This window comes from Nannospalax galili, unplaced genomic scaffold (assembly GCF_000622305.1).
Source record: "Nannospalax galili isolate Female #2095 unplaced genomic scaffold, S.galili_v1.0 scaffold212, whole genome shotgun sequence".
Lineage (NCBI taxonomy): Eukaryota > Metazoa > Chordata > Mammalia > Rodentia > Spalacidae > Nannospalax > Nannospalax galili.
In genome coordinates this window covers 1,255,955-1,267,855 of record NW_008333884.1, presented here as the reverse complement: position 1 = coordinate 1,267,855, position 11,901 = coordinate 1,255,955, and the positions used below count along the sequence as shown (strand labels likewise).

The 11,901-nt window shown below is 41.6% G+C and overlaps 1 protein-coding gene across 1 annotated transcript in view; it reads right to left on the bottom strand.

Moving 5' to 3' along the window:
- Positions 1 to 11,901, bottom strand: part of Efcab5 (EF-hand calcium binding domain 5) — a 134,958-nt gene that overhangs the window by 4,724 nt on the left and 118,333 nt on the right. The window contains exons 19-21 of the mRNA XM_029561475.1: positions 4,871 to 4,971; positions 3,094 to 3,347; positions 10 to 76 (exon numbers count right to left, since the gene is read on the bottom strand). Of these exons, the coding sequence (XP_029417335.1) occupies positions 10 to 76; positions 3,094 to 3,347; positions 4,871 to 4,971 (422 nt within the window). The remainder of the gene's footprint in view (positions 1 to 9; positions 77 to 3,093; positions 3,348 to 4,870; positions 4,972 to 11,901) is intronic.

Here is an 11,901-nt window from a genome sequence, read left to right as displayed (position 1 = left end):
CATTCCTGCAGCTCCTGCAGCATCGTTCGGAAGAAGAGAATGCCTGCACGCTTGACTTCTCCTGCCTTCTCCATCTCTGGAATTAGAAACAGCTCACGTTGATGCACAGTTATATACGTCATTCTTTCAGAACATTCTGAGCATATTATAATAAAGTTTCTTTTCGGGCAAAGAAGACCATGTCCTATGATTTTAAGCAATTTTATTTAATTAAAAAAAAATTGGTCTTTTTGTTGGGGGGCTGGAGAGATGGCTCAGTGGTTAAGAACACTGTTCTTGCAGAAGACCTGAGTTCAAATCCCAGCACCCACATGGCAGCTAACAACTGTCCATACCTCCAGTTCCAGGGGATCCAACAGCCTCCTCTGTCCTCCTCAGGCATTGCACAACATGGGTGCACTTACATACATACAGGAAATACACACATACACATAAAATAATAAAATAAAACAACAAAAAAATTTTGGGGGGTCTTTTTGAGACGGTCTCTTTGTAGGCCCAGCTGGCCTGCAATTTTAGTTTCTCTAACTATGAAATCCAAAAGAGGAATGGCCTGCTGACTGCTCAGCCCTAACTGGGACATATGTACTATATCCCTTCCTCCCAAGCTAGGAATCATCTCAGAAAAGAGGGCAGGAGGATTGTAAGAGCCAGAAATGGTGGATGCCAGGCATGGTGACAGAAGAAGGTGGATCTCTGAGTTCAAGGTGAGCCTAGTCTACATAGTGAGTTCCAGGCCAGCTGAGGCTACAGGGAGACCCTTTCTAAAAAAAAAAAAAAAAAGACCAAAGTGGTGGATGACTAAAACAAAACAGTGTTTTCTGGACACAACAGGGCAGTTGCACATACAAACTTACAGAAGTTGTAACAGCATGCACAAGATCTGTATAGACTCAAGCCAGACAAAACCCCAGCATGGAGAGGGGGGAAGTAGGCACAAAGTCCCATGCCTAACTGAGGAGCTATTAGCAATTGCTAGCTACTGGGAAAAAAAAAGTTTTCTTTAAGGGTATGATTCCTGGCAAGCCATACTCCAACCCACACCCAAGAGTATTGGGGCAACACAAATCAATTGGCGCTATTTTTTTTTTTTTTTTTTTTAGCAAAGTTGAATGGGTAGGGAGATGAGGGTGGACTTGGGAGGAACTGGGGGATGGAGGTGCATATGATCAAAATACATTGTATGGGGTGGAAAAATAACTCAATGGTCAAGAGCATTTGCTGCTCTTGGAGAGGACCTGGGTTTGGATTCCAGCACCCACACGGCAGCTAGCAACCATCCATAACTCTAGTTTCAGGGGATCCAATTCCCTCTTCTACCCTCTGAGAGCACTGTACATATGTGATGTACTTACACACATGCAGGCAAAACACTCATACACATAAGATAAAAATCAAAAATACATTGTATGAAATTCTCTAATAATTAATAAAAATATTATTTTAAAAATCATTATAATCACAAATAAAGAAGAAAAAGAGAGAAATGGAATTATATCTGATACAGCTTTTAGGGGAAAAAACTGAGAAAAGATAAAAGCTTTAAGTTAGGCCTTAGTTTGAATATTCTCTCCCTTATTAACTCTATTCTTTTGAATATCTTTTTCTTTTGTAGGAATAGGGCCAATCCCTACGTCCTGGGTGAGCCATGGGAATTAAATGGAATAATGAAAGAGGCTTGGTCTTGTTGGCCTGATGACACAGGTTTGTAATCCCAGCTATGTGGGAGGCTGAGGTAGGAGAATCATGAGTCCAAGGCCTGCCTGAACTATATAGTGAGCTTAAGGCCAGACTGAACAATGTAGGGAGATTCCATCTCAAAATAAAAATTAAAAAGAGGACTAGTGGTAGAGTACTTGCAAAGCATGTGTAAGGCTCTGGGCTTAGTCCCCAGTGCTGGGAATAAAATATGCTTAGTCTCAGGATCTGCACATAGTGAACACTCACAGCACATGCATTTTCTTTTTTTTTTTTTTTCTCACTCTTTTCTCCTCCCCGCTCTTCCTTTATTTCTTTCTAGTTGAATTTCTGGGCTCCAGCCATCATCCTGCCTTAGCTTCTCAAGCAGCTGGCATTGCAGGGTCTTGTCACCACACCTGGCTTTCTTCTCTTTTCTATCATACTCTGTAACAGCTAGAAATTGTTCCACTTAATCCCATATGGTGTTACTCTAATTCTAGTCACCTTGTTCTAGCTAATGGTTTCTCCATGCCTCCTTCTTCCCACTGCACTCTCTAAACTAGTACTATTGTGCTAAGAGTAGCCATGGGCATGTGTAGTCACAAAGAAGGACTAGAGTTTGGTCTTGACTCAGTCACTGGCTTGCTATTGGACATTGGACAATCTACTTGTTTTGCAGGCTTTAGTTCTTTAATCAGCAAAATGAGATAATCCAATTGCTTAATGCTATGGAAAATTGTGAAAAGAACAGTAAACCCAAGTTCCAGTCTAACTTTCACCATTTGTTGTTAGCTTTCTCTGAATCTCACTTTCCTCACCTGTAAAATGGGGTATCATTATTGCTTTCATACGGATACAATAAGGGTAAATGAAAGAGCATATTTAGTGTTTGATAGGCCCGAGAGATGGCTTAGCGGTTAAGAGCACTGGCTGCTTTTACAGAGGACCCGGGTTTGGTTCCTACCACCCACGTGGCAGCTAACAACAATCTGTAACTCCAGTTCAATGGGATCCAGTGCCATCTTCTGACCTCCGTGAGCACTGCATGGCATGGGTGCACTGACATACATATGGGCAATATGCTCAGACACATAATGTAAAAATAATAAATACAATATTTTTAAGTGTTTGATACCTGATGGGTCACTTAGTTCCATTTTACCTTTTGAGTCCTTCTAGTTCTACAACTATATAGTATTAACAAAGATAATAATATGATTCCTTGCCTTTTGTTTTAATTTATAGATCATACATACTCATCAGGCTAAGACTGCATAAGGGAATTATTTTCACTTGGAAAGATCTACATATTGAAACAATTAATTTTGGAAAATATATCCTTCATCTCAGTATCTGTGATATCCTCCAAGCAATTAAACCCATGAATCCAGACCGTTACCATATTCAAAGTACCTAGGACCAAGTTTTTCTTTATTTCTCCAGAGAATTCTCCCAATATTTCATAGCAGGCAGTTTGGATCATCTTTATCATTTTCTGTAGATCTTTGTATTCTTGATACAACAACATCCTACTCCGTCCGATGTTCACATCAAGAACTCCCATAGCCTCTCTTGTTCTCTCACGAAGTGGAATTACTATGTGGGTTTCTCCACTGGCTGAGGCCAAAACAACTTCTGAAGTGTCTGTGCACTTAAAGAGGAAATCTCTGAAAACAAACCCACATAAGTACAAATATTAAACATCAGCTTTGTCCCGAGGCATGGTGGGCATGCCTTTAATCCTAGTACTCAGGAGGTAGAGGCAGGTGGAACTCTGTGACATCAAGGCTAGCCTGGTCTACATAGTAAGTTCCAGTCCAGCTGGGGCTACAGGGAGACCCTGTCTCAAAACAACAACAACAACTTCAACAAAAATAAAAATAAAAAATAGCTTGCTCACAACATTCCACCCAGGCATACTGAATTTCTCTCTCTTGTGCCCAGCATGAGTATCACTGTTGTTTCATCTGTCTGGAGTGTGGCACCCATTGTTTTCACATGGCTTTGTATTTTGGCTCAACTCATTCAATGTTTCTCTGTTTGTTTGTTTATTTGTTTGTTTGTTTTAGACAAAGTCTCACTGGGTAGCTCTAGCTAGCCTGGAACTTACTCTGTAGATGAGGCTGGCCTTGAACTCACAGAGATTCACCTGCTTCTGCCTCCTGATGCTGGGATTAAAGGCGTGTGCCACCAACCTCGCTGGATGCTTCTATGCTTGAACCTCCCTTCAGCACAGATGCCTTACCTGACAAGTCCACCTAAAGTAGCAGCCCCAGGTTTTTCTGTATCGTGAGGCTCTGCTTCACCGTCTACCATGTAGCTGTACTTACCTGGAGGTGTTTGGGTTTTTTTGTTGTTTTTTTTTTTAATGTGCTTATTTTCTGAAATGTGTTAGATGAATGCTGAAAGGATTGATGAATATGTTAGGTCAGGTTCCTGGAAGCAGGCCCTGAGACAAGGATGCTTATGCAAGTAGTTTTCCAGGAAGTGATCTCTGGAGAAACGTCTGAGGGACTGAGGGAAGCAGGATAGGAAAGATAGGGAGATGCTGAACACAAATGCAGTTCCAGTTTTCCCAGCCCAATCCCAAGGAGTAGATCTATGATGTCCATTGTACCAAAGAGAAGTCTTACTTGGAGGCAAGGAAGACTCTTTTTGCCTCCTAGCACCTGTCTGTCATCGGCTCTCAGCTTCTCTAGGTATGTGGTGGTGATTTGAGGAGACAGTGTTCAGGTAACTCTTGTGCAGCTGCTGCTGAGGGCATCTAATCACTTAAGAGCACTTCTTGAGAGAACATCTCCCTGTGGGTATTGCTACCTGCAGCAGTACCTACAGGGGCTGGGCAAAGGCATGTTGGGGATCTGGGCAGGGCATCTACTCATCTCTTTCAGTGAGAGACTGAGATTTTTCTTGGAAATGTAGTAGTTGTTTCCTTCTCCAGTGTGGCAGTCACATCTGTTAGAATTGTTTTGTATCCTGTTTTTGCTAGGGATTAGAAGACTATATACACTATAGCATTCATAGAACTATGAAAAACAAATGGTTTTTGTTGTCTATAAATTAAAAAATAAATAAGTTATGGGAACAATTCAGTATATGCTAATAAAAGGCAGACATTGTGTCTTTCAGATCTATGATCACAACAGGGAAAGGTATTCTGGCAGTCAGACAAAACAGGCCCAGCTCATACCTGAAGATGCATGACTTCCTCAAGATGGTAGGGGGAGCTGTATGAATTTCTGTTAGACCTAGCTGCTCTGTAAGCATCATATTGCGCAAAACACAGTCTTCCTTGAAAAGAGGAAGAGATCTCATTAGAAAAGAGTGATTAGATATTTTCGGGACAGATAAAGAGAGAAAACAGGGAAGTCTGAATGAGTTCTAGATTAAAGGACAAGTGACATTGCACATATTCAGTACTATTAAGAAACAGTATTACAAAAGTGAACTTTTTTTGTTTTTGGTCTCTGCCTCCTGAGTGCTGGAATTAAATGAGGCAAAACTGAAAATTTTTAAAAGAATAAGATTGTCTAATATTGGAGGCAGAAGCAGGTGGATCTCTGTGAGTTCAAGGCCAGCCTGGTCTACATAGTGAGTTTCAGACCAGCTGGAGATACAGGGAGACCCTGTCTCAAAAAAAAAAAAAAAAAGGTTGTTTTAATACATGAACTTATTTTTATAACTGATAAAGCTATGTGTATATATTGTGTTTCTGCACTTCGAGCCTGGTGTGGTACACACTTGAGAGGAAGACATGGGAAGATCATCAGTATGAGGTTAGCCTGTGCAACACAGTGAGTTCCAGGCCAGCCGAGGCAAGATGCTATCTCAATAAATAACAACAAGCGTTGTAAAACTATATAGGAGACCATAGAAAAGAAACAGTAAAAATATTCTCCAATGATGTCATCGTCCTTACTACTTCACTGAAACTATTCTTTTTTGTTTGTTTTGTTTTGGTTTTTTACTTTAAAAAATTTTATTGAGAATTTCATACTTGCATATAAGGTGTTTTGATCAAATCCACACCCACTCCCTCCCCTTCAACTCCTCCCATATCTCCCCATCACTTTTTTCTGACAACTTCATGTATTCTTTCTTTGTTTCCTTTTTTTTAAACTATTTTATAATTTTTATTTTATGTGTATGCGTGTATTGCCTGCATGGAGGTAAGTGCACCCATGTCGTGCAATGCCCGCAGAAGACAGAAGAGACCATTGTAGCCCCTGGAACTGGAGTTACGGAGAATTGTTAGCTGCCATGTGGGTGCTGGGATTCGAACCCAGGTCTTCTGCAAGAACAGTCAGTGTTCTTAACCACTGCTCTATCTCTCCAGCCCCTCTTTCTTTCTTCCTTTCTTTCATGGGGCTTTTTGCTACTCTAACATTCCCCCCACTGAGGAGGTAACCCTAAAATCTTTTAGGGATTAGATAAAAGCTCCCAAATACATTTGACATTTTTGGCCTTTGGAACAGAGTATGTTGCTAAGAGGCCCAAAGACATTTGGACTTTTAGCCAAGAAACTGGTGACTTTTCTTTGGGGTCTTTTTACCCTAACTGCCTAGCCAATTCCTACCTCCTATTCTTATCACACCATCCTCTGAAGAGGTTACCCAAATTGCTGATAGGGAATCAGGATGCAGACTGCTGTGCCTGAAACACCTTGGCTCAGATTTAAGACTATTGTACAGTAGGAATTGCAGTGTTTTTAATGGTTTACCTATGAAAAACAAAGACTTTTAGTACTTAGCTGCCATGATTCCTCAGTGTATATGAATCATATTAGTAGATCTTTGGATTTTGTTGTGCTAGAATGTTTGATTTTATTTATTTATTTATTTATTATTTACTTGGTATTTTTGAGACAGGGTCTCCCTATATGTATGTATGTATGTATTTATTTATTTATTTATTTAGTCTTTTTGAGACAGGATCTCACAGCTAGCCTGGATTTACTATGGAGACTAGGCTGGCCTCGAACTCACAGAGATCCACTTGCCTCTGCTTCATGAGTTCTGGGACTTAAAGGTGTGTGCCACCACACCCAATGAAAATGTTTGATTTTAAAAATTGCTGTTTGGGGCTGGAGAGATGGCTCAGCGGTTAAGAACACTGACTGTTCCTGCCAAAGACCTGGGTTCAAATCCTAGCACCCACATAGCAGCTAACGACTGTCCGTAACTCCAGTCCCAGAGGATCCAATGGTCTCTTCTGATCTCCGCAGGCATTGCATGGCATGGGTGTACTTACCTGCATGCAGGCAATATAGTTATACACACAAAATAATAAATAATAATAAATAAAAAATTTAAAAAATTGCTGTTTGAGTTTCTGACTTGAGTTTCATAAAAAATTGTGAAATAAATTTTAACTTGGAATTAGGACATAATTCTCAACAATTTCTCAACAAATGTCCACCTTCTGTCCTATGCATGTATGTGAAGCAGTGTTCTTAGTGGCGATGATTACTAAATCAACACATCAATCAATTCTGAAAAGTGTTGAAGATGTTCTGTGCACTACAGTATCAAATATTCAGCCAATATTTAATTCTTTATGTAAAATAGACAAGTACATCCATCTCATTAGTCTGCAAATTTATTTTTTTCTTTAATAAGTAATAAAATTATATGTATACCAAGATAATTTTTAAAATTAAATTCATAATTTATGATTAGTGAACATTAGCTTTGCATATATATATTTCTTTATACCAATATGCTTTGGGGTGTATAAAAAATTTTGTGGGCAAAGGAAGTTTGCGAATGGAAAGCATTTAAGAAACCCTGCTCCAGAGAATCTTGGCAGGGAACTGTGCCACGCTGAAGCTAGAAGGTCATGGGGATTCTGGGAGCTGATCATGGCCAGATGTTCTGCTAGGTCTCCTGTCTTTACCTTCATAGAGCTTTTGAGGCATTTGGAAAGCTTTTTCCAGATTTTCTTAAAAATTAAAACCAAGTCATGAGGTAAAGAACACAAACAGGGACAGAATACTGACCATTTGTGGTGGTATGGCTTTACCAAATTAGCAGGACCATTTCCCCACCCTATTCTCAGCTCACACACCCAACTGCCCATTCAGTACTCTACCTAGAGCCTAATAGACATTTCAATTTATATCAATTTATATATAAAAACCCTTTGGGGACTGGTGAGGTGGGTTAGTGGGTAAAGACACTAGCTGCCAAGTGTGACTTCCTGAGTTTGATCCCTGGGATGCAAATCGTGGAAGGAAGGAAAGAACAGACTCCCACAGGTTGTCCTCTGATCTCCACATGCATGCTGTGGCATGCGTGGTCATGTGTGAGTACATATACACACAGATAAATAAATAAAAACACTTTTTCGATGTAGGAGCAAAAAAAATCTATCTTTTATTTTGTATTTATTAAACTGAGAACAACTAAGTATTTTTCTTTCACATGTTTATGAACTGTTTGCGTGGCTTTTATTTTTATTTTTTTTACTTTATTTATTTATTTATTTATTTATTTATTTATTTATTTATTTATTTTCTGGTGTTTTTGAGACAGGGTTCCCCAGAGCCCCAGCTGGCCTGGAACTCACTATGTACACGAGGCTGGCCTCAAAGTCACAGAGATCTGCAGATGGCCTTTTCTTATCTTTTCATCATGGTCTTTCATCACCATAAACGACCCTGAGCCAGATGGATGATGATGCTTGTGGCTTTGTCCATGTCATAAAGATCTGAAACTGAACACTAGAAAGTCACACTTCTTGCTGACTGCTTTGGGCTATTTCCACAGTGTCCTCAGTGATATATTCTTCAAGGTCCTGAATCTTCCTCAGAGCCCGCTTTGGCCTTACTAGGGTGATGGCCTGTCAGATGTATTGGACTACTCTAGATCTGGGAACTTGAAATCTACTCTCATTTCAATCTATCCCCCACCACCCAGGAATGGTGCCAGAAACAAGGTATTTTCAACTTCTCTATCAAACATGACCACACTACCAGGAGCCCTCAGATTCTACTTCCTATTCCCCAGGCTTCATCATCTTGGCCTAGTCACTGAGGAGGAAAACAAGGGCCTGGAGGCGGGGAAGGGAAAGAAACAGCAAGGAGGAAAGAGAAGTACTTCCTGTCAGCTCGCCAAGTGACTGGGAGACAACCTCAGTGATGCTAATACTTAAGTAAATACTCAGAATGGTTCATTCCCTTTCCTGTTTGCTTTGCTTTCCTTTCCTGACAAGCTCCCACTATATGGCGCAGGCTGACTTTGAACTCATAATTCTTTTGTCTCAGTTTCTCAAGTATTGGGGATTATAGGCATGAACCATTCAAGTATTGGGGATTTTAGGCATGAACCCCCATTTTGTAACCTCATTTGATTTTTTTTTTTTTTTTTTGTCTTTTTGTAACAGGGTCTTCCTGTAGCCCCAGCTGGCCTGGGGCTCACAATGTAGACCAGGGTGGCCTTGAGCTCACAGAGCTCCACCTGCCTCTGCCTCCCAAGTGCTGAGACTATAGGCATGCGCCACCACACCTGGCTCTCTCATTAGATTTTTTTTTCTTTTTTTAAAAAATATTTTATTCCTTTTAAAAAAATATTTGTTTTATTATTTTTTATTTTATGTGTATGAGTGAGTGTATTGCCTGCATATATGTGAGTGCACCCATGTTGTGCAATGCCTTAGAGGTCAGAAGAGGGCTCCGGATTCCCCTGGAACTGGAATTAAGGACGGTTTGTAGCCACCATGTGGGTGCTGGGAATCAAACCCGGGTCCTCTGCAAGAGCAGTCAGTGCTCTTAACCACTAAGCCATCTCTCCAGCCCCTCATTTGATTTTTTTTTTTTTAATTATTGGGCTGGAGGGTGGTGGCACACGCCTTTAATGCTAGTTCTTGGGAGGCAGAGGCAGGTGGATCTCTGTGAGTTCGAGGCCAGCCTGGTCTCCATAGCGAATCCAGGCTAGCTGGGACACAGGGATACCCTGTCTCAAAAAGACCAAAAAAAAATTTATTTATTTTTAAACCTTTTATTTTTACTTTACATGTATGGGTATGGGGTCGCAGGGATCTCGGAGCGCCAGCTGCTGGGCGTGGCACCGGTCTCCCATGGGTTGCTGGGGTGCGCGTGTCGCGCACCGCGTTGCTGAGGCTCTCTGCTACTGGGGCTGGCGGCTCTAGAGGACCGCTGTCAGCCTCCCGGGCGGGTTCTGTCCCAATCTACCGTGCACTCCCTCTGGGTTCGAGCTGCCGGGTCACGAGGGGAGGTGCAGGACGGTGAAAGCAGGGTCTCCGTGAGTTGTGGTTTACGAAGAGACAGCCCTCTCCGGAGAGACTGGATCATAGGCAGTAAGACACAGAACTCAGCTCAGTCAGACTCAGTGGTACAGCTTCTTTATTCAATGACTCAGCTCGGCTCCAGGTCTTAGTGATTCAGCTCCAATTAATTAGGGGAAACCAGGATATTTATACTATGGGGGCAGTGGCAAAAGCCTTAGTGGATAGGTGCTTTTAGGATGCCCATTTACATGTGGTGGTGGGCTTCTGCCAGGCTGCCAGACATTGCCTGATTATCACACAGGAAAACCTGGCAGTTTCAGAGCCAGAAGCTGTTGGGGTCCTCTGTTATGAAAAGTAGAAATCTCTTCACGTCCGGATAGCTCATGAGCTCGGAAACCATGTGCTGCAGATTCCTTTCATAGCAGAGTGCCTTCCTGGCATCCTCCCTGACTCTTCTTTTAAAGTGCTCGCCACAAATACATGCCCTCCAGCACAGGAGCTACCAGGTTTTAAATCAGGCATTGTCTGATAGCCTGATAGAAGCCCACCGCCCTATGTAAATGAGGCATCCCTCCCAAATACTTTTGACATTTTTGGCCTTTAGAACAGAATATTGTTTGGTGGGTTGAAATCTTGAAAATGGGTTATTACAAAGTTTTTTGAGAGTGTTAACATTGGTTTCAACAACATTTGATTCATTTATAAAGAAACAGCATTTTTCCCAATATCATACACCCTCTCCATGTCCAGTAGTTATTAAGTCCAATGTTTTTCTGTTGTGGAGCACAACTTTGGCGAGAGAGTTTATTTGTTGTTTGAGAGATTCCAGGCTATCAGTCGTGGATATCATTGTCTGATCTAGCTTGTCTCGGAAGTTAGCAGAGGAACTTTCACTGCCCAGGAGTGCGCGCTGGGACCCTGAGAGCCCAGCGTGTGCTCACCTATATCTGGCGCCACAACGTGGAGCTTCTGAACCTCGTGCTATAACGTGGAGCTTCTGAACCTCATGCCACAACGTGGAGCTCCTGAACCTCGTACCACAACGTGGAACCTCTGAACCTCGTGCCAGCTAGGAGCTGGTGCCCCACAGAAATGCAAAGGATCCGTGAGTATCCCTCCTCCCCTTCAGGAGGGTAATCTAATCTCTTCATCTCTTCTAAATTTCCTCCTTTTCTTTTCCGGTCTAAAGTTCTTGCGAGGGACTGCTAAGGCCAGAGAAGCAACTGAGGTCTTCTGGCCAGGGCTACCCCCTGGTGTTGACCAAAGTTCTCTCTGATTTCCTAAGCAGACCCCCAATGCCTATACAGGTGTGGACAAAAGGACTCTATCTAGATATTCTTTTAATATTCAAACCTGGTGACACATTGGCGAGCTAAAAAAGTCATTAGGACGGCCGCCAGCCTCTTAAATATGCAGGAAGGTCTTGTGACTGGGAGCCACTGGGATCCCCTGAAATTTTAATTTCAGGAACGTCCCCTTGGAAAGTGCCACTTCACCCAACTTTTTCTATCTGAATACTGCTAGAGAAAAAATCCCTAAAGTTCTAAGCTTTAGAGTCAAGCAGATTTCTCTAAGTCAGCTCTGTTATCCTGCCTCAGAGCATTTGAGCCACACCTACACCGGTTCAGTGAAAATTCAAATTACTTAGTCCCTGCCGAACACCTAGGAATTCAGGGTGGTTCACGGCTAGACAAAAGATTTAAAGTAAACTTTTTTTCCTGTAGCCTAAGGGCCGGTAACCTGCAAAAGCGGCTTTTAGACCAAACATATAAAACAGGCAATTTTTTTTCTACAGTTTAAAACTCCTGCCTGTCAGAGCAGTGCCAAGTTACTGCAAAACATTTAACATCTTCTCTTTACAATGGGAAACTCAGAATCATGTCAAAAGAAAAGAAAAATTCGTTCCCTTAAAATCCTACTTAAAACCAGAGGATTAAAAATTTCTAAAGAGGAAAGCTTAAAATTTTGGAATGA